Source organism: Jatropha curcas, chromosome 4, assembly GCF_041381405.1.
Source record: "Jatropha curcas cultivar XTBG-Jc1 chromosome 4, XTBG_Jcur_1.0, whole genome shotgun sequence".
NCBI classification, from domain to species: Eukaryota; Viridiplantae; Streptophyta; class Magnoliopsida; order Malpighiales; family Euphorbiaceae; genus Jatropha; species Jatropha curcas.
Window position 1 is genome coordinate 473,066 of NC_143154.1, and position 23,015 is coordinate 496,080.

Sequence of the window (23,015 nt, forward strand, 5' to 3'; positions counted from 1 at the left end):
ATATAAAAATGTCAGATTGGCATTTTTCCATTGGTTCTGTTTCTAGAACTCAAAGACCCAAATCCCCTAAATTTCTTCTTTTTTTAAAAAAAATTAGTAAATTTATTACACAACTAAATTTGATGCTCCTCTTTTTTTTGTCTAAGTAACATTGTTTTGCTTTTAATTTACAGCATTACCTTCCCCCCAAATTACATTATTACCACTAACATTTTCTTCTTTTTTTTTTTTTTTTTTTTTTCATTGTGAGGCCACGAATTAACGTGATAGTTACATTTTTATACACTTATTCTCCTTATTAAATTGGTGAAAATTCTTATGATTGAGAGTACTCAAAACTCGAGAATGGCACTCCTTATATTAACAAGAAGACTAATTACATCACATTTGAATCAATTACATACGTCAAAAATGCATATTTTTCTCAGGAAATTATATTTAAACAGGCGTTTAATTGAACTTTGTCATGTTATTGAATCATACCTAATATGCAGGTTATAAAATGTTTATTAAGATTTTAATTAGCTACTGATAACTGATAGTTTTATCAATAATTAGATGAAATAATTAATATATGTTGATAAGAATTATAAAAAACAATAGATAAGTGATGAAATAATTAATATATTGTTGGGCATTTGGTTTTTGATTGATAAAGATTGAACGCGTTTGATAAAGATTTTAATCAATAGTTGACAATTGATAAAAGTTCCTAATTAATTCTTGAAATTTTGAATTTTTTCATCAATTGTTAGATGATTTTTATTTATGTTATATTAGTTCTATAAAATAATTACTGATAAAATTATTTGAAAATATCGTTATCGTTTTATTTATAATTAATTAATTATTATAAAATGTTTAATTAATATTTTTAATTATATAGCATATTTAAATAAAAAAAACAATGGATTCACCTTAAAAAATAAAAAAAAAATAGCTTATAATTTTTGAAATAATAATACCCTTGGACATTATACATTTTAATAATTACTGTTATTAAAATTTTACTAAACAGACTGACATGCATCAATTAACATCTATTAGTAATTATTACAAGTTAATACTCCCTTTTCAATCTTTTTGAAAGAAAAATTATTTTAAAATATTTTGGCAAATATTTAGAAATTACTTCTTTTATAGTTAAAAATTAAGATTGTCTAATAGATAATTTTAAGAAGTAATAAAAAGATTTTCAACTAACCTACTGGTTGTAGCTCAATTGGCAACATAGGCTGGGCATGTGGGCATGTGGAAAGAGTTATCGTGTTTAATTCTCACTAAATACACCTCCATGGCAATTTAACAAAAAAAAAAAAAAGATTTTCAACTAGATATTCTAAATAATTAAGAAGTAATTTAAGTAAGGATAATTACAACAATATGTTGAAAGGAAGGATAGAACCTTCGACTAAAAATCCAAGAACCTCAGCCTTCCAAAAGTGTTTTAAATCAAGAGTTCAGTGTAATATTGATTTTCATCATTATTATAAACAATGAAATGAAAATTTCTACATATAATTCTAAATTAATGTTCTACCATCATGTTTGGAAAGAGAGTATGTCGTTGAGCTTGTTATTCATAGCTAAGCTAGAGGCACGGGTGTGTAAACGGGGAGTTCGGTTTCAACCCGAATCTCGAAATTGTTTTACTGTTGAAATCGAACAATATAAAAGTTAGTTCGGAAACCAGATTGAACCTATTAATTTACTTTGGTTTGGTCAAATGGTTTATTTATTTCTTTTGAAAGGAGAAAACATCATTATCTCGAGGAAAATAAATCCAATAAACATTAAGGAATACTATCCTAAATTTGGACATGAGCATATTGATTTTACTCAAAAAATTATTATTTTGTCATAACCGATTCAAAAACCGAAAATCAAAATTATAAAAGATTGAAAACCGAAATTGAAATTGAAAATCAAGTAAACGAATTAAAAACTGAAAATAATTGGATTTGATTCAATTTTGGACTTTTTATCAAAGTTTGCTCACCCTTAGCTAAAATTATTTAATAAGAATTTTAATTGGTAACTCATAATTGTAGAAGTCTTAATGTTTTTTTTTTTTTTTTTTTTTTATATCCGTGGCTAATTGATTCTTATTTAACTATTTTATATTATATTCAAAATCTAAAAATAATGACCGTCAATTTTTTAAATTAATATGTTCATATAATCATTTTAATTATGATTATTTAAAAATTAATAAATAACCCTTAAATATTTTAATTGATATTTTTTATTTATATAACAAGTTAAAGTAAAAAATAATACATTTACCATAAAAATAAAAAAATATATAATACATGATATTTTACGAAAGATTTTTGCTCATTTTACTTTTTAATAGCAATTACTACTAAAATTTTATCGAACAATCACCATTTACATTGAATAACTATCAACCACTAGCTACCATATATGATTATAACTGTTTATCACCGTTTACTTTATGAATATAAAATCGTATGGTTTAGTTGTTTATAATAGCTGGTACCTAGTAATAGTTGTTATTAAAATATAAAATGACATTGAATATAAGAATCCAATTATCCGTTTTGGGTCCAGCCCGTACTGATTTTTTCCTGGGCTAGAACATCTTTTATAGCTCAAATAGTCTCTACTAGTCTAAAGTTTATCTATCCTTATGTACATTATTTTCATCTTATACTTAGCTAATATAGAATTTGCCTAGGTGTCACAACAGTTTTAAATTAGACATGAGCACCTTTGTGGATGATTAACAATTTCACCAATTCTTAGCTCGAATTAAAAAAGCAATTATATTTATTTTTATGCCAAATAGTTCGAATAGCTTACCATAATTTCACTTAAAAAAAGAAAAGACAAAAAAAAAAAAAAAAAAAAAAAGCTTACCATATTTTATTCACTTTTTGTACTTATCATCCACGCGCACACATATATACAGGATTATCTTTAACACAAATATTTTCACTAGTCACATTACATATGGGTCTATTTTTATGATTTAAAACCATGTTTGGTATGATGTAATCAACCATGTAATAGAATGAGAATTAACATTATATAACCATTACATTGTTTGGTTAGACTTTTTTTTGCACAATGTAATGTAATTGATATTACATGTGTAATCTTCATTACTAATATTCATTACATAAAAAAGGACATATATTGTCCAATACATCGAGCACATGTAATACTAATTACATCAAGTTAATTCAATAAAAACTCTACCATTCAAGACCATTTAATACTATAACCTCACCACCACCGCTCTACCACCACCTCAACCACTCTATCACCACCATAGCGTCACCACTACCACCACCACTTATCCACTACTCCACACCACCTCTACCACCACCACCACCACTGTGCCATAACTACCACCACCACTATTGCTCCACCACCTTAACCACCACCACCATCACCACCTCAATTATCACCACCACCACCACTACCTTAACCACTCTACCACCACTACTGATCCACCACCACCACCATCGCTCCTTCACCTCAACCACCACTATTCCAACACCACCGCTGCTTCACCACATCACCACCATCTTAACTACCATCACCACCACTATCGCTCCACCACCATCACCACTGCTCCATTGCTTCTGCCTCAACTACCACCACCACTTCAACCACTAATCACACCACTACCACCATTGCTTTATCATCTCAGCCACATCGCTCCTTCACCTCAATCACCATTGCCACTACTCCATCGCCTCCACTCAACCACTATCATCACCACTAACGCTCTACCACCATCATCACCACTGCAATCATCACTTTACGTCGCTGCCACTACCACCTCAATCACTCTACTACGCCCACCACAACCACTACTACCACAAAAATTATATTTTAGTGCTTAATATGCAACACGGAATAAAAAATTATATTTTATTATTTTATTTTATTTTAGGAATGGAAAAAATAGAATGAAAAATTACTAAAAAAAGATCAAAATACCCATAAGTTTATATTGTAATTTAATTTATTCAATAAAAATATATGAAAAAAATTAATTTCTAATAACTTAATTAACTTTTATTTTGTCTACATTAGGGGTGAGCATTTGGTTCATCCAGTCCGATTAATTCGATTAATTTAGTTAATTCGACCTATTTGATTCGGTGAATAAATGTTCGGTTAAAGAAAATTAAAATTTTAGTGATCGATTAAAATTTTGATTAAAAATTAATTTAACCGAATTAATCAAATTAATCGATTCTCAAAACTACGTCGTTTTGATTAAGTAGATAATAAAATTAAAATTAAAAATATTTCAGTTTTTATTTTGATTAAGTAGTAATTAATAATTTCAATTAATTTTTATTTCAGTTAAAGTCGGTTAATCATAAATTTTAATTAAATTCGATCCTTTAATTAAGTTTTTATTTTCTTTAACTTCGGTTCGGTTAAGAATCAAAATTAATTCAGCCAAAATTGTTCGGTTAAAAAATTATTTCGGTCAAATTTGGTTAAGTAAAAAAAAATTTGATTAATTTATTTTAGTTAAAAATGTAACGTCCCATTTTTCTATTGAATCGAGTTGTTGCTTAGAGTCGAGTCAGGCTAATCCAAAACTCGGTTCGAGCTATTAGAGTCCAGAGTGGGGTAGAATGAGAGGTAATTGAAATCAGGAAAAGAAGTGGACTTGAAGGAAACAAAAAGATCAAAGTATAAGGATTAGGACTTGCTTGCACTAAATTATAAAGTTGAGGTCTTGAGTTGTACCATTTTGACACTTGAGGTACCATTTGGTAATTTTCACATAAAAATCATGATATTTTGGAGGTGTACCCGTGAGTTCCATTTCATTTTCATTTCTTCATCCTTATCTTCATCTTCTTCCTCTACTTTCCTCTTCCACCTTCCTTTCTCCATAACTTTTAATGGTAGTGAAGATTTTAATGGGAGTTAAGCATTAATTTAACTTCTATTCTATCCAAGTAAGTAAACCTTCTTGAATTTCATAATTGAATCATTTGGTGATATTTTTAGATGATTCATAAGAATTCTTATGTATAGGAGAAGTGAGCTCAAAGGTAGAAGAAAAAGGAAGCTAAAGAGAAGAGCTTAAGCTTTTTGGAGTGAAGGTGTGCTATCTCTTTTAGTTTAATTCATTTCCTTGCATGAGAATTTGTGTGTTGTATTAATAATGAGAAGATATGTTGCTTAATGTTGAGTGAGAGGACTGGAAATGGTGAAAAAGCATGAGATGAAATGAATAAATGAAGTAGATATTGAGTTCATGCTGAAACAAGTTTTGCTGGAAAAGTTACCAGTAACTTCACCATGATTTTGACCCTATTTAACAATGGAATTAGGAAGTGTCATAGAAGAGTTATTTGTTCCTCTATGTGTTAGCTTTCCATGGGTTTTTGAATCACCCAAATCGGAGTTGTAAATTGAGAGATATGACTAAAAGAGTACAGACTGCGCAGGCTGAAAAACACGACGCGCGCTCGCGAATTTCGTTGCGCGCTCGCGAAGTGTGCCTGTAAACTCTCTGACTCTCATTTTGCACTTCTCGAGCTAGCGACTTTCATTGCGCACTCGCGAATTTGGCCTGTAAACTCACTGACCCTCATATGTACTTCTCGCGCTCGCGACTTTGCATGGCGCGCTCACGAATTGTGTTCTGATGCTCTTTTGGACTTCATTTTCAATGCAATTGTATTCCTTTGCTCAACTTGTATGCCTCCAATCATTTTAAAACAAAAAGACCACATGAGAACATGTATCAAAACAACATGCAAGCATGCAAATGATGTGAAATGAGGTAAACACAACTTGTAATTGTATTCTATGCAATTGTGAAATGATGTGAAATGGTGTATGAAGTTATGAATTCTATGCAATTGTATTCTTTTTCTCAACTTGTATGCCTTCAATCATTTTAAAGCAAAAAGACAACATGAACACATGTATAAACACAAAATGCAAGCATGCAAATGATGTGAAACTAACATGACACAAGTTGCCCGCTGGGCAAGGCTATCAGCATACAGGTAAGCAGTAAGGTTTATGAAATTATGAAGCAGTTAATTTCATGACACAAGCATGCAAATGATGACATAAGCATGTGAAAATAACATGGCACAAGCATGCAAATTATGACACAGTTACTATGCATTTGTTTTATCTATTGGCATACCATTAATATGCTCCATTGAGGTTAGGTAGAAACCATGTAGATAAGGCTATGTCGTGACATAGGATAGCAGATCTGTGCCCCATACAGTTTGGTACTCCGGCTACAGGCCGTTGAGTGGATATGATTATATATGGGCCATAGCAGCCAAGCATACAGTTTCATACAGTTTTTCTTATCACTTCGGTTTCACTATAACCTTATGGAGCTATACAGTTATATTGACTACAAAGTACATAATCATACAGTATAATGAGCAGCAAGTATGATAATAAAAGTATCATGATATGTGTGCTTACATGCCATATGTGAGTACATGTTTATTTCTACATATGTATGTGCTTATATGTTTCTTTATTCGTTGCTATAAAGAGACATTTATGTTGAAATTTACTGATTCTATGATTATCAATGCTTTATGAACTTTGTATTTTCAGTTAGTTGCCATCACACTTTGTTAAGTATGTGAATTATGAGCACCACTGAGTTTTATACTCAGCGCGTCGATTTTTATCACGCGTAGGTTGAAGATCGTGGTTGTTACTTGAAGACTTGAAGAGTACTATCAAAGCAGAAGTGACTAATTTGGGAGTAGTAGATTGAGAGTTGTATAATTAAGAATTATGGCATGTATAATTATTACATTTGTTAGAGCTTATGTGATTGGAAATATAATCGAAGCATGTAATTATTTTGGTGTAAGCATTTGGAGATAAGAATCATACTTATGAAATGATTGAATATGAAATCTTTTACTATAGTCGATATGATTAGGTCATGAAGACTTGATATATATAATGAATGCAATTAATTGCTGGATATTAAATGCTATTGAGGTTTTATATAATTATGAAAAGATATATAAAGTGTTATTGTGTTATAATGATTATTTGGAGATGTTGGAAGTTTAGAGTTTAATTGGGAGTGTTTTGTATTCATATTTAGCATATAGGATGATATCAGCATGACAGGACATAAGTTCAACCAGATTGTAGCGTCTCGGCTCAGTTCATTAGGGTTAACGGGTGGACCGGGAAGGGATGTTACAATTTAAATTTTACTCAAATTGACCGAATTGACCAAATGATCACCCTTAAATTACATTTTTTAGGCTTACCTTCTTTTAATTTTTTAGTTCAAATAAATTTATAAATCTAAATGATCTTTAATAACTGAATATAATAAATACTTTTCAGTGCAGATATTTCTTTTATATTAGTAATGATGTGGTGGTGATAGTAGTTGTGGAGTGGTGATTGATGGTGTGATTGGTGGTTGTGATGGTGGTGGTGGTGGTGAAGGAGTGATGGTGAAGGAGTGGAGGTGGTATGATTGGTGGTGGTGTCGATATGATTGGTAGTGATAGTGTTTTAATTACATTACATATTTATAGACAAACATAAAAATGGAATGGTGATTACATTCCATAAATTTTATCAATTATATTACTAAACATAGTAATGAAATCTTAATTACATTACATTTTATTACATTTTTCATTGCATTGCAAGTTTGATTACATTACATTGCATTACATCCAACCAAACAAAACCCAAAAATTTTCGTGACTATTAGAGCATCTCTAATGCAATCGTGGATTGTGGCTGATGTGTTTTAATAAATAGAAGTTGTAAAAGATGATATGACTAAATGTGTATTTGTAAATGTTAAATTCTAAAAATGGTTCTCCAATGCACAAAGAAAAAATCAGTTTCAGTGCGAGAAGAAATCTGAGCGCAAATAAAGGAGAAGGCATAAAGGAAAATAAAAAGAAGAAAAAAAATAAATAAATAGGAAGAAAAAGAACAAAAAGTTGAGTTACGCTATCTAATAGATCCTCTGAAAATAGAGAGCATGATAGAAAATGTTTATTTTTCTTTTTGACACATCAGACTCACAGATTAAATAGACAATAACGTTGGAAAAGCTTTTTATTGTTAACTTTTAATTTTTCAGACGGGGCAAATAAATTAATGCAATCAACGGTTGCATTGAAGCAAAGGCTTATTTGGTTTAAAAATAATTTATTTTTTGAAAATTACATTTCCAAGAAACGTAATTTACATATGTTTGGTATGCAAATATCTTATTGAAAACTAAATTGCTTTCAATTTACAAAAGACAATAACATTTATAATATAAATTTAAGTATATTTATATAATATAATAAATTGGTAAATTCATTACAATATTTTTTTTAATAACGTTACATTTAATTAAGGAAGTGTAACTTTCCTAGTCGTTTCTAGAAAAGTTACTTCACTTGTATAAGAAAAATTGGACAATAATTCAAACCTGTATAAATCATATATGCATTTACTACTAAACTGACATAGGCGTGCAAAATAATAATAATATATATCCTGAAGCGATGTTTGATATATTTTTTTATAGGTTTCCACTTTGGCATTTCTTTCCAATATTTATTATCGTATAACTATTATTTGCAATTAATTCTCATTAAAACACACGCTTTGAGAAAATGAAATAGCTAGTTTTATTATAATTTTAATTGTTTTAATTGTTGTAATTATTACTATCATTTAAAATAAAAAATAGTTTAATATCATAATTAAAATTTACAGAATACTCCCTTCGTTCCAGTTTAATAGCAACTTTTAATTTTTTTACATAGATTAAAAAAATGATTGAAACGTATCGATTTTCAATAAAATATAATAAAATATTTTAAATTGCCCATCTTAAAATTAAGAACTCCTTATTAATTTTGCTACAAAACACATAATAAATTAAATATGGGTAAAATTGAAAAAAATAAAAAATAATTAATAGACTCTCAAAATCCTAAATAAGCAAAATGGAACAAGATAAAATATCTATTTATTGTTATTAAAATGAAAAAGCAAGAGTATTATATTTATTAAATTAAAAATTTGAAATTACAATTTATAAAATTATTTATTTATACGTAAATTATATGAATATTAGAAAATAATTTTAATATATAAAAGTGAAAGATTAAAATTGAAATTTAATATTAAAAAATTAATATTTATTAGAGTTGTATATTGCACAATATATATAACTAGTAATTTAATAAAGTTAAATTTTAAAAATCAATAAATCATTTTAGCAAATAATAGTAGGAATGTGTTAATAATTTCAATCAAAATTCGGAAAAAATACTCTAGTGTATTACTCAAATAAAAGTTAAATATGCTTAAAATGTTTCCGAACTTGCAGGTGGCAACCAATGTCCAAATTAACAAATTACGTGTAACTATAAAAGCCCAAACACTTACACCGTGGCGTCGTCACTTTCAAGTACACGTCACGTCACTGACGGTGCAAGTTAACAACACTCAGTTTAGCTGCTCAGCCCCCGCGTTTTTGGCTTCTCATCAGGTTTTTAAAAAGAAGCGAAGTAGAAATATGTGCTGATTCCGACGAAAATTCTGGCCAAACCCTACCGGAATTCTCTTTCTCGGACAAGAAAGAATGGCAATGCCGTGCTATTTCGTTGCATTTTCAGCTCAGTAGAACTTGAATTTGTCGAGTAATCAAATTGATTAAGCATTTGATGGTTAAATTTAAAGCAATTGCTTAATTGTAATCTAATGGGGAGTATCAAGCCTTTGCCCGAGTCTGTTCGTAATTCGTTACGTTCTGGGATTATATTGTTTGATTTGACGCGAGTTGTCGAGGAACTGGTTTTTAATAGCTTGGATGCTGGTGCTACAAAAGTAATTGATAACTGATTGTAATTTAGGGCACAGCTTTTTGTTACTTATTTTCACTGTGTTGCCTTTTTTTTTTCCTCCTGAAAATATGGTCTGCATTTGCTAGTAATTTATTGCTTTTATTGGAAATGATGATAGTTTGTTGTTTCAGGTGTCTGTCTATGTGGGTATTGGAACTTGCTATGTAAAAGTGGTGGATGATGGTCAGTTCTGAATAGTGATTTTTTTGTATTGTATGTCCAGTTAGTTGGTAGTTGATTCTGTGGTTTTTGCGGTTGCAGGATGTGGCATCTCTCGGGATGGATTGGTCTTGTTGGGAGAAAGATATGGTACTTCTATTATCATTCATTTCTCTTGATTTATCAGTGAATTGTGCTTGCGGATGTATACTGAGTTGCAAATTATCCTTGTAACTATCTAAAACGTGTTTAAATTCTTTAAAATTTGTGAGGAATGTTTTTTGTTTCCCCTGAGGGTTTATCTTTATAATAAAGATTAATCAAAGGTTCCATTGGAAACTATCAACTACATTGTTTCTTTGATTGAAAGCTTATACAATCAAGAAAAAGTAATGGAATTAATCCATTTCGTAGCTGAGGCTTCATCTACCAAAAAAGATATGAAAGATCTAAAGGCTGGAATATTCTTAATTTATTAGATAGCCATGTGATGATGCTGGGGTGTTTGTAATGTGTGAACAGTGACATCAAAGCTTCATCATCTGGCTGATATGGATTCTGCTAACGAGAGCTTTGGTTTCCGAGGAGAAGCATTGGCTTCTATTTCTGATGTCTCTTTGTTAGAAATTGTTACAAAAGCTCGTGGGATGCCAAATGGATATCGTAAGGTCCTAAAGGTTAGTGTGGTTCAGCACTTCTCTATTTTTCTACTTTATTTTTCCTGTTCTCATCGTGAGTTAGTGTTATTGCTGGTATACACGCCAAAATGATTTACTTTACTCCCTTCAGGGATCAAGGTGTTTGTATCTTGGAGTCAATGATGATAGGAAAGATGTTGGCACAACAGGTTTTATGTTCTGTGCAGTATTGGATTTAGATCTCATGCATCACTATCTCTGGTTTAAGCATTTAATTGATTTAATCTATTTGACAGTTGTTGTTCGTGATTTATTTTACAACCAACCTGTTCGAAGAAAGTGTATGCAATCAAGGTGTCTTATTGTTCCATTTTTAATTCTATTGCAGTATTAATCGGTGGTTCACTCTTGCATTCTATTCCTCTGCACTGACTTGATGCTTTTCTCATTTGCTTTTCCAAATTGGAAGTCTCAAGAAGGTTTTGAACTCTGTCAAAAAATGTGTGCTTCGTATTGCGCTTGTGCGTCCAAAGGTTGCCTTCAAAGTTGTTGACACTGAAAAGTATGTTCTGGTCACAGTAGCAAGTTGGAGCTTCTATTATTATTATTTGTTTCTTGACATCATGTTTCATTCAAATGTAGTGAAGATGAGCTTCTTTGCACACGTCCTTCTTCTGCATTGTCACTATTGATGAGTGGCTTTGGGATTGAGGATTCTTGCTTCTTTCATGAATTGGATGTTAGCAATGGGGTCTTAAAGCTTTCGGGATATATATCTGGTCCATGTGATAGTTTAACCTTCAAGGTGCATTTTGTAACAATTTAGTTACTCGATTGCTCTCTTTTATGCTTTGTTCAGCCAACTGGTTTCTTACTGGAAGATATTCTTTTCTGCAGGCTTTTCAATATGTTTGTATCCTTAAGTCTATATGTTTAAACAGTGTACAGATTTCTGGGTTATGTTATCTGTGGTCAGAGAAGATTAAGTGGCATTTTCATTTTCGTTTAGACCTTGACAATTGCAGATATCAACTCACGGTTTGTCTGCAAAGGTCCAATACACAAATTGCTAACTCACTTGGCCACTAGATTTGAGCGTCTGGACTCTTGGAAAGCTAATAGCATGTCTGAAAAAGGAAAGAAGTGTAAGCCTCAAGCATGTCCAGCCTATATTCTAAATTTAAGTTGCCCTTCAGCTCTCTATGATTTATCTTTTGAGCCTTCAAAGACACATGCTGAGTTCAAGGTAAATTCCATGTCTGATTAACGTTGCTGTGTTCAGTATGACATTGTATGGTTTATAACACTGAATATTCAGATTCAAATTTGACATCCTTCAGTGCTTTAATTTCATATAGAGATTTTATGGATCTTTTCTTGTTGAATGCATTTTTGGAGTGCAATAGGGTTATGCAAACACTGGTTTGACGTTATTTACTTCTGGGGGAAAATAAATACCTACATCCTCTTTTCTCCCCTCTTCCCCCAGACCCCATCTGAAAGTCTAAATGATTTCTTACGATCTTCCTCGAGCAAGAAGCAACTTCCGTAGCAGATTTACATGGAACATGGTATTGATATAATTTCCTAGGTGCATAGGAGAATCTTGGTTTGTGTTAAGTATACAATCAAGGAGATGTAAATGGGCAAGATAGTTTTTTGAAATATCTAACTGTGACAGAAATGTTTTATTGCTGACCCACCTGATATGTAGAAAGATGCATACAAATTGCTGTAAGATGTTTCACTTTTTGGTTTTTCCCTTATTCTGCCAGTTAAAAAAGTTACAGATAATTTCCTCTTATGCATTTCAGGACAAAAAACTCTGCTACATATGAAATTTCTAAATTTCATTGTTATTTTAGTTCACAGTAACCTTGTGTTGTGGCCTGCCAGGATGAAATTTATCTTTGTCACAAGCCTTAAACTATGTTACAATTTCTGTTGACTTGTAAAATAAACTGGAGAATGCATATAACTGTAAGCGCGGTGTACTTAACCACAGATTTTGCGACTTTGCATGGGCTTTATACATAAAGCTAAAGATAATGCCAAACATATGCAACCGTGTATATATTTTTCTTCCTATGGTGGAAGTATTTCTAGAATACAATGCTGCTAAAAGTTCATTGTAACTAGGTTCTATGCTTAATGCTTCAGCTTGTTACTTGGAAGTCACTTTCGTAATTAAAGCTTTATGTCATTGTAATGTAATTCTTGTCCAGGAAACCTATTACTGTCTCTTTGCAATGCTGAGATTCCCCAAACCGTTTTTGCCAGGATTGGATGCATATACTTGATTTTGTCGAGAACTCCATTCAACAACTATGGAGGGAAAAAATGATCTATGGTATCCTCAAAGATTCCTGTGTTGCTGTATATGATCCTTTTTTTCATTTGTTGGTTTCTGATCTTTTTCCTTTTAAATGTTTCTAGCAGAATCCTTTGCAACTGGTACATTGAGGAAAGACAAAATCTGGAAGGAAGGTTGTTATGCTATCAATATTCCCACTTACTTTCTCCTGCTGTATAGATTAAATATATTTTCATTTTTGCAGAAAACTGTTGTTTTACCTATACCTCAGGCTTCATGAATTACGAAGGAAAGAGACAGTTCCACATCTGAAATGTTTTTTTATATCTAGATTTTCTTGATGCAGATGTTTCAGAGAATTTTGAATTTGCAGTAAATAAGTGTGAGATTCAAAAACATAAGTCCTCTCATCACCATGCTTCCTCCCATTTCAAGATACCAGCCAAAGAGGTTGGCCATATTTATAGCAGGGGGAGTGACAAAGTTCCATTTCAAGGGTTTTGCATGAATATTTCTGAATTCAAAGAACAAGAAACTGATACAGAATTTTTGTGTCATAGTGACTACACTTTGCAATCATGGAATGGCTACCTTTCTAAGCATGCATCCACGATAAACCAGAAGAGTGACAATCATCTATGGACATCTGATGACAACTTTTTGTCATCAGGTGATTATTTCCTGGAAGATAGATTCACAGCTAGACAAAGATCTAGTGATTATGAGCAGGGCGATACCTTGGGCTTAGAGTGGCAGAGTGAATCCCCTAAAATAACATCTGTTGAAATAAAAGAATTTTCTGGGGGTCCATTTTCTTTAGATTATCACAAATTTGGTGATGAATTAGAGGTTAGCAAGAACAATGAAAAACCTTTTTTAAAGAGTTGCTCCTCACAAAGAAGCATGCCACTTGATAGGTCTTTGTTTAAAAGTGAGGAAGGTCTTGAATTTCCAATTAATGACTTCAAGACCAAAAGAAGACGGGTTTGCTTTGATGAGAAGGTTCACATTCTAAAGATTGACGCCAGGGACCACAGATTTGATATCATTCCAGGGGCCATGCAGCAGCATGAGGCAACATGCTCTCAGAAGTTTCCTGTACTTAGCATGGGAGTTGACATGCCTGCAGGTTTTGATAGTCTGTCTAGAGCTTGTGAGAAGTCATTTTCATTCCATGGAAAGCTTTGTGCTGAAGAGAAGGGTCTTGGTTCAGATTCATTTGTACCATTTGATAGCTCTGTTTCATGCTACCAGTCTGGAAATTCTGAATGGCATTCTCTCACTACAGATGCATTATTTAAAAAGACATCTTCTGCCGTGGAGCATTCTTCAGATGACAATTCTTATGAATGGAGAGCAAGGTTGGGTAAAAGAGAAAGTTGTTGGCATTTTGCGGATGGTGAAGAAACAGAGGAAAGCTGTAGTTATAAAATGGCATCAAACAGATCTAATGAAGATAATTTCATCTCAAAGCATGCAAGCACTATGTCAGATGTTAAGGATCATTCTGCAACTCCTATAGATTTCAGCAAACCCCTCCAAGGATACAATTTAAATGATGAATTATCTTTAGAACATTCTGATGTATCAGTTTGTGAGACAGAGTGGTTACAGTTAGATTTGTATTCTGGAGGTCTCAAAAGTGATGACAAGTATGAAAACCAAGAAAATCAACTTAGATGTCGAGATTGGAAACAAGGTAAATTTCCTAAAGAAAGGTGCAGAAGAAGTCGATCAGCTCCACCATTTTACAGAAACAAGAAGAGGTTTATTTCTTTGAGCCATCATTCTACGATGAAAGAGGGAAATGCTCAGTTGTTCCATGATGGCCTTACTTCTTCAGGTATTCTTAGATTTCACTTTATATCTTAAGTATACTGATGACAGTTTAACTAATATGCCTATACTCTTTCTAGAAACTGATGACTTGGAGCATCTAAAGTTTCAGCCAAATTATGTAGCGAATTCATTGTTTTGCACTAGGTATTACAACTTTGTGTTCCTCTTACTCATTGTTGTCTGATGCCCCAAAAAATATATCTAATCTCTTTCTGAGTCCTGCTGTCAGGTCCTATTTGAAGAATGGACAAGACACTGTGCTGGAAATGAAGGAGAGCAAAGCAAATGAAAATTGCATACACTCCCAATCTCTTTGGTCTCATGATTCTCCAGTTGAAGGTAACTCCACCTTTGAAAATATTTATGGTTATGATTGAAGGTTAGTATGGAGTGAAATACAATTCTTGAGGAAAAGGTTCATGCATTTTAATAATAAGATTTTTTTTTCTTTGATCAAAGAATAAATAATAATAAGAATATTAAGAAGCATAAAAAACTTTAACTATTATTTTACTAATATCTATGTGGAATATTTTGAAACCCTGACTGTCCATAATATTTCAAACTATATTTAGATGTTTTTTATTGGTTGATAAGAAACACATGTACTTGTATTTTTGTCATATCAAATATTTTATAGATCACTTTAGCTTTTGGTTTTTTTGCCACAACTAACATATTAATTCTATAATCAACAACACCACACCCAAATGTAGTTAGGGTAACGCATTTACATGTGGCTTTGTGCATCTGTGCATGCCTGCTCCTTTGCGTCAACAGGTAAAAACATACATTCAAATATACATATTTGTGTATTTTCAGGAGTATGTATGGATGAGTGGTTACATTTTCATGCTAACTTTTTAGGTCTTATTCCAAAGCAAATTCAGTGCTCAACTGATTATGGGACCAAATGGCGGAATGGTAGTCAGCAAGTTGCAGTTGAGTATTTTTTGCAACTTTTGAAGGATTTATTCAATATCTTTCGTAACTGTTAAACCCTGATCGATCATAAATCTTTTTCTCTTTCATGCAGTGCAACAACACATCAAGCAATGTTGACAATCAGCGTAACATCCTTGATATCTCTTCTGGATTCTTGCACCTTGCTGGCAATTCACTAGTACCAGAATCTTTCCATAAGAATTTCCTAGAGGATGCCAAAGTTCTTCAGCAGGTGGACAAGAAATTCATCCCAATCATGGCTGGTGGGACACTTGCTGTTATAGACCAGGTGAGTTGCTGTTATAGGCTGAATCAATTGCATCTTATTTCTCGAAAATGCTTTTTGTACTTTTTGGATTTTAGAGAGGGTGAATCTTCCTGCAATAGTTTTAGACAGCAGAAACTGCCTCCTTATGATTTAGGAAGCCTAGAACACTGGGAAACCTTACAATTTTATGTAACCATCTTGTTGCTCTATAATGGTGCCTTTGTTTAGTAATAAGCTCAAAATAAGATCTTACATGGATTTGACCCAAATGTCTCTAATAGAATTATAGTTACTGATCACGATGAAAAATTGTTAACGGATGTGTTTGTCGATAATAAGCCATGATTTCTCAATTTCTTATGCATGTATTCCTTTAGAAGCATACAATTTTGATTTCTACATAAACATATGCATTTACACAACTTCCACCTACATGGACCCGCAAGCTGAAGAGAGTTTTGAGTTTTTGGCAGAATTCATGACTTTGATACTGGTGTTATCTTACAGCATGCTGCTGATGAAAGGATTCGACTGGAAGAGCTTCGTCAAAAGGTTAAAAATAGATATTTAAATTGTGCATTTGTTGTATATAAGACGACTTAGAGACTACCTTAATGCCAGGTAATATCTGGGGAGGGAAGGACAATTGCCTATTTGGATGCTGAAAAAGAGCTGGTATGACCCTTTTTACCCAGGCCATGTTAGATTATGCTGCATATCCTGGTGTTAATGAGAGTTTTATGAGTTTGAGATGACTATGAGCTCTGTGATAACAGATCCTTCCAGAGATAGGGTATCAGCTACTTCACAGTTATGGTGAACAAATAAGAGATTGGGGATGGATCTGCAACATTGAAGGACAAGGTTCTGGCAGCTTTAAGAAGTAATTTCAATGACTCCCTCCATCAAAACTTTCATAGTATTATGTAAAGAAAATTGTTCACTAATTTAATTTGCAAATGAAACTGAGACTTATCCATTTGTTGGCAATGAACTTGGACATGAGTGTAACTGACTGAGGTGGACTCCATGTGTGTCTCCATTATTTCTAGGCTGTAAAAGATGTGAAGTAGCTAAGGAAAGATGTGAAGTAGATAAGGACTTTTACCAGCTTTATCTCTTCATGATTCACCCATTTTCTTAGCAAATTCAGCATTATTGTTAACTATAATGGCTTCTGGTTCTTGTAGGAATCTGAATATTCTTCACCAGCGACCAACTATGGTCACTCTTCTTGCGGTGAAGCATACTCCTTTTTTCCTTGGAACTTCATCTATTTAATTATTTTTTCTCTTGAAAGGATGTTGGAAGAATATTTTCTCACTCTATCATATGTTATTTCGTATGAATGACATGCAGGTACCCTGCATTTTAGGTGTCAATTTATCCGATGGTGACCTGTTAGAATTTCTTCAGCAGGTAATACTGATTTTGTCATCTAGAATCTTACCTCTCCCTCCCTGCCTGCCCCCAACCCCAACCTTCTCCTCCTCCATTCCTCTAACAAATTCAATGCCTTCATCACTCATGTTCGTATTACAATTTGTAGCTTGCTGATACAGATGGCTCTTCTACAATGCCTCCATCTGTTATTCGTGTCCTAAATTTTAAAGCATGCAGGGGTAAATGCTTCATCAAACTGAAAACTTTTTTTTTTTTTTATTTAATGGATATAATTTATTTAGGACAGTAGAACCTGTCCTTCAAGGAAATTTGTATTGATCTGATGAACTTTGCTTTTCTTGTCATTTCATTATTCAGGTGCAATCATGTTTGGAGATTCTTTGCTACCATCAGAATGTGCACTTATTGTTGAGGAGCTAAAAAAGACTTCACTTTCTCTGCAAGTAATATGTTTAGATGCACATTTCATAGAACTTTGAGAACTGAACTATTTTGTGGCTCATGTTGAATAACAAATGATTTTTTTTTTTTTTAAACATATAAATGAAGTGTGCTCACGGGAGACCAACAACTGTTCCCCTTGTCAACTTGGTGGAACTTCATAAGCAGATAGCTAAAATTGCAGCGTTGGATGATAGTTCAAGTGAGTCGTGGCATGGGCTACACCGTCAGGAACTAAGTTTAGAACGAGCGGCACAGCGTTTAAGCACAGCTAGAGGTTAGTGGTTGATGACAAACCGATTACTGCTTTTGCACATTCATTGCAGTGAATTTGTGCTGCTATAAGTAGAGAAACATTGATTGTAAAGTCATTCTTTGTTGACTAGTAGTGTGTATAACTCAGACATATTAGTCATACAAATTATGTCGGCAGATTCCACTTTGTGTATTGAGAGAGTGGATCTTCTTCTTCCATTGATTCTGTATTCACATGTGATGCTCAAAATTCTGTTTCTTTTTGTTCTCTTGAATTTATTTTTGGTCAAAGCAAATATGGAAACACCCCTGACAGAAGAATTGCTGGTCCTATGACGGTACCGACCTACGATGCATGGAAATTTCTAGATATGAGCGATTTCGCACATGCGTTTTCATATATAAAATATCATTTTCTATGTAAAATTATATTTTAAATATCATTGTTCCCGTATCACTCCGGCGTTCCGCAGGACCACATCTAACCTGCTGTGAGTGCTCAAACAGGACTCTGCCTGTGTTCCAAATTGGATGGCACTAACACCAAATCTTTGAAAACATCAATCATTTTAGGCTTGTAGATATTATTTTGTGCGTACTCATGGAAAATGGTTCTCTGTTTTTAGTTTTCTGAAACAATGAAAAACCGGAAACAAAAAATTGAAAAGTCTCCACTTATTAATAACAAAAATAATATTTCAATTTAATAATAATTTTTTTTCATAATTTTCATAAATTTAGATGTCATAAAACATATTTGGAAATATTTTATTTACATTTTTTAAACGTAAGAATATCATCAATATAATTTTTTTAAAAAAATAAATGTTATCATTATAAATATATTTTTTATGATAATAAAATTGATTATATATTAATGTATAATAGAAAATTAAAAAATAAAAATGTTTACTTAAGTTATTTAAGTATCCTTTCTTTATAATTCTAATGACAAAAAAAAAAATTTAATGAAAAACAATTGTGAAATATGAATTTTGTTATAAAGAAAAATTATGAAAAAAAACTTATATTAATTTTTTTAAAATCTTAATTAAATTTTGGAAATCTGATGGATTAGAACATGAAATTTCATTTTTCAATTTTCCTAGAAAGCTTTTTTAGAAAATTACTCTAATTTTTTACAAGTAAACAGGACCACACTGTTTTTTTTTTTTTTTTTTCATCAATAAATGATCAAAATATTACCATAAATTAATAAAGCTAAACTTACAAATTGTTTATTTTTCCCAGGACCCAGACTGTGTTAACCAAACTCCAACTCCCAAGTATTTGGTTGATGAGTGGAACGGAATATAATTTAATACATTTCAAATATAAAGATGAAGGTTATTTGCAATATAGTTTGAATTTGGGAACTCACATCTCTAGAGGTCACACTTATATAATCATACAGCAGAAGGTTAAAATATAAAATCAAGTCCATCGCCAAACTTTTATCTTAGTTATATAATCATACAGCAAGTCTCAAATGCTGCAAATTTGTATTACTGGCTATAAAGCATATATTAGAAGCTCAAATTCACTAACAAATTAGCATATTCCTGAACATAAATCTATTAATCACAAGCCAAATAAGATTATAATGGGGTACAGGACTGTCCATTCTCCAACTTACAACCATCATCAAAACTATAACCAACTCTGCTATACTTTAGATCTCACAAAGGGAGTGAATTGTCTTTGGTTCTCATGTTCCATTTGGAAAGACATGATTTCTAGTCAAGACATTCATTTGTCAAACAAATTAGCATCAACAGATAGAAACATGTGTCATCCTCCCATGCCATAGTCGTCTGCCTGATCGTAAAGATTGTAGCTTCCTGGCATTCCCATCTTTCCAGTTAAATGGTCATCTCCTGCATTAACATTCCAATAAACAATATCACTAATTTTGATTTCATGGTTCCTATATTTACTCTCACACAGACAATTTTAAAGGACAAGTGAGCAAAGTAGTGCTAAAACCAGTTCAGATGGCACAACTAGTGCTAAAAAAATTAGCAGAGCACCGACACAGTGCAAAGTACACAATATCCATGATTCAGTAGAAATATAAAACTACAAGCAGGATAGGATTGCAGAATGTACACCTAAGTCGCTAGACAGAGATGAAAGAGAAATTTAGATATTGTTATGTATTCATGTACCATTCTTCAATACCTAAAATATAGCATGTGGTGTACTGCAATTTAATCAGGAGGCAACAATAGAATTATCATGCAAGGCACAGTAAAGGGTTCAAGATTACTAATATTTCCATTTTTATTACTATGGTTGTGCTGACTGTTATCTAATCTGTCTCCCTGACCATGTTTACCCTACAACTGTGCCATATAATAAAATGTAGGGTTTCTAGGTTGTAGGGACCGTCAGCAAAAGAATATGCAAAAGTTAAAATGTCTACATACTTTGGTTTGGTAACACACCCAAAAAATTCAGTTCAGAGCTTATCTCAGGGCTCTGGAAGCATAGATCTTCAACCCTTGGAGGGGTTTGTTGGGAGTGAAATATTTCTGGTTTTGTTTTCTTCTCATTTAGCGAGTCAACTTCTGTTTCAACTTCTGATTCAGCATTGTTAGACGAAGCAACCAATTGTTTTCTTTTAGATCGTGCGCGTCTATTTTGAAACCAATTATACACATTTGATTCAAAAATTTGTCCATGCTGGCTGAGTTCAGAGGTTATCTCTTTAATCTTTTGCTTGCTTGGAGTTCCATTCCCCTGATCAAAGATACGCTCCAGAATCTGAAGCTGCACTGGTGTTGGAGTCCATCGCTGTCTTGCAGTGATCTTGTGTCCACCAGAAGCCATTAATGGGTCACAGTACAGATTTCCCAGCCTGCCTCCTGTAGAGAAATGGAATAAGTATTTCAAGTTTTAACATAAGTTATAGAGGTATAATCATTTGTCTTATCCCCTAAATTAAGGGAGGGATCATAGACTGATATAAGCATATAAGGGACATTCCAAACTAAGAAGACAGACAAGATTAGAACTTTTTAATTTGCTTGACAAATATGTAGCATATGACATTTTGGTGAAATGAATTTCATAAGCGATTACCTTCAATTAAAAAAACAATTTGACACTGTTCCCTTTCAATTGGAAAATCAAACATAAGAACTAAAAAAATAAAGCTAGAACCTTCGCACAGGGAAAGACCAAAAATTGTAAGCAAATTGTATCAACCACTAAATATAATCTGATCTATGACAGCACAATTAGGGGTAGTATGTTTTGCAGTTCAGTACTGACACTGAGCTCAGCTTCCACTAGAAATGATAAAAAATCAAACCGACCAGACTATAAATCCAAATCTCAGTTGTTCATAGGTCATCTCTAGCTAAGTTGATAACAAATCCCTGCAATGGAAGCAAATACTAGAATTGGACCCAATTGTACCAAAGGAGAAATTGGAACAAAAGTTAAATGATGCATACGGACATTGAAAAAAACAAATCAATCAGGTATAATCAAAAGTTCCAATTATACACAGAAATGTACAATTTCAATTCTTTTTAAAAGGCCCAAACCAGAAAAGGGAAGATGAAAATTAAACCCCAAACATCTGAAATGGAGGATTATCTCAATGGAAAATGACAAAATAAAAGTACAGCAGAAAACCCTTACACAAAAAACTCACAAATGAGCCAAAGAAAGCTGATCAACCTTAAATTCCCCAACAGAGAAAACAAACACAAGAATTTGTCAGTTCTATTAGTATCAAATTTTAACTATCATAGCAGAAAGAGAGCGAGAGAGAGAGAGAGATCAAAGTACCTGCAAGATCTTGCTGGGCAGAAAGGGTCTTGTGCATCTCAACAAGTTGTTCACAAATAGTGGCATAAACAGCAATCTGTTTCCTAAGAGTTTCAAGTTGCTCATCAGTCATCACCTTCACATACAACATTCCTCCATTTCCATTCCCATTAACACTATTGTTGCTCATATTACCATTATTTCTGTTTTCAACTCTTTGATTTTGATTTTCTTGCTGTTGTTGTTGATTTTCTTGATTATTTTCCCACTCCATTCTTTTTTTCCTCACACCATTAACATCTCTCCCTCTCTCTCTCTCTCTCTCTCACACGCACACTTACAGAGAAAACAGAGAAAAGAAAAAGAAAAGAAAACAAAAGAAAGTCAGTAGTGAACAGTGGAGAATGGTAAGGAGAGAAATAAAAGAGAAAGAAACAGACAAAGAAAGTGAATCCTTGGTCTTTGGTTTGGTTTGGTGTGATACACACAATAGCGTATTTTAGCAACTCCATCCATCTCGTGCCTGTGTTCTTTTATTTTCTCTGCTAATGAGAAATCAGCGAAGCTCCATTAAGGCTATAATTATGTTAATGACATATTTTATTTTCCCTTTCTTTTATTATTATTTTATTTAATATTTTTCCTTCCAAATGATTTAAAATATAAAATGTTGAATTTGCTTTCTTTTGTTCATCACTCCCATATAATACGGCATAGTTTTTGGTAAGCTAATATTTAAATGATTAACTATTTTATTTATATTAACTCGTAAATAAATAAATAAATAAATAATATCGCTCTTAAAATTTCAAATGAATTAGAACTAGAATTTTTTTTTTTTTTTTAGTGTAAAAAGAGGGATTTGAATAGAGAGAAGGAACATGGGCTAAAAGGGCCCAACCCCCAATATAAAAAACTTCAATTTTTAGTGTTAAAAAAAATTTTAAAAAAAAATATTTTAATTTAACCCCTTATTAATCAAAATTATGATTTAACCCTCTTTAATTTCTTAGACTGAGTTTGTCCTCAAATTCGAACCTAATCTATTATCAGTTTGTGTATATAATTACGGGTCACGATGTATTTTT

The 23,015-nt window shown here is 32.3% G+C and overlaps 2 protein-coding genes across 11 annotated transcripts; one reads left to right on the top strand and one right to left on the bottom strand.

Moving 5' to 3' along the window:
• The first annotated feature begins 9,383 nt into the window (after nucleotides 1-9,383).
• Nucleotides 9,384-18,422, top strand: MLH3 (MUTL protein homolog 3). 9 transcript variants are annotated; one of them, XR_002283685.3, is made up of 25 exons: nucleotides 9,385-9,867; nucleotides 10,016-10,067; nucleotides 10,146-10,193; nucleotides 10,566-10,720; nucleotides 10,833-10,890; nucleotides 10,978-11,035; nucleotides 11,151-11,243; nucleotides 11,324-11,486; nucleotides 11,579-11,594; nucleotides 11,707-11,927; nucleotides 12,962-13,031; nucleotides 13,118-13,168; nucleotides 13,327-14,838; nucleotides 14,912-14,978; nucleotides 15,064-15,173; nucleotides 15,702-15,775; nucleotides 15,871-16,068; nucleotides 16,555-16,599; nucleotides 16,669-16,722; nucleotides 16,824-16,930; nucleotides 17,238-17,286; nucleotides 17,407-17,466; nucleotides 17,610-17,669; nucleotides 17,809-17,894; nucleotides 18,001-18,055. XR_002283685.3 is itself a non-coding variant. In XM_020677104.3 (25 exons), exons 1-25 carry the CDS (start codon nucleotides 9,742-9,744, stop codon nucleotides 18,172-18,174), a joined length of 3,720 nt encoding a protein of 1,239 aa, XP_020532763.1. In that variant the 5' UTR covers nucleotides 9,390-9,741; the 3' UTR covers nucleotides 18,175-18,422. The 9 variants fall into 9 exon arrangements, 7 of the variants coding, with proteins under 7 accessions (XP_089576653.1, XP_020532763.1, XP_020532764.1 ...); XM_020677104.3 differs by having other exon boundaries at nucleotides 9,390-9,867; nucleotides 17,597-17,669; nucleotides 18,001-18,422; XM_020677105.3 differs by having other exon boundaries at nucleotides 9,390-9,867; nucleotides 13,121-13,168; nucleotides 17,597-17,669; nucleotides 18,001-18,422.
• Nucleotides 18,423-19,590: 1,168 nt separating this feature from the next.
• Nucleotides 19,591-22,400, bottom strand: WOX13 (WUSCHEL related homeobox 13). 2 transcript variants are annotated; one of them, XM_012210012.4, is made up of 3 exons: nucleotides 21,949-22,400; nucleotides 20,577-21,014; nucleotides 19,591-20,024 (listed from the first exon to the last, which is right to left on the bottom strand). In XM_012210012.4, exons 1-3 carry the CDS (start codon nucleotides 22,199-22,201, stop codon nucleotides 19,939-19,941), a joined length of 777 nt encoding a protein of 258 aa, XP_012065402.1. In that variant the 5' UTR covers nucleotides 22,202-22,400; the 3' UTR covers nucleotides 19,591-19,938. The 2 variants fall into 2 exon arrangements, with proteins under 2 accessions (XP_012065402.1, XP_037497349.1); XM_037641421.2 differs by having other exon boundaries at nucleotides 20,595-21,014; nucleotides 21,949-22,398.
• Between the last annotated feature and the right edge of the window lie 615 nt (nucleotides 22,401-23,015).

Coding starts and splice junctions, on each gene's coding strand:
- WOX13 (XM_012210012.4), bottom strand. CDS start 22,201: ATGGAGTGGGAAAATAATCAAGAAAATCAACAACAACAGCAAGAAAAT. Junction 21,015..21,948: donor TGCCCAGCAAGATCTTGCAG/GTACTTTGATCT, acceptor ATTTCTCTACAG/GAGGCAGGCTGGGAAATCTG. Junction 20,025..20,576: donor GGGTGTGTTACCAAACCAAA/GTATGTAGACAT, acceptor ATGTTAATGCAG/GAGATGACCATTTAACTGGA.
- MLH3 (XM_020677104.3), top strand. CDS start 9,742: ATGGGGAGTATCAAGCCTTTGCCCGAGTCTGTTCGTAATTCGTTACGT. Junction 11,928..12,961: donor AGACACATGCTGAGTTCAAG/GTAAATTCCATG, acceptor CGTTTTTGCCAG/GATTGGATGCATATACTTGA. Junction 14,979..15,063: donor AATTCATTGTTTTGCACTAG/GTATTACAACTT, acceptor TCCTGCTGTCAG/GTCCTATTTGAAGAATGGAC.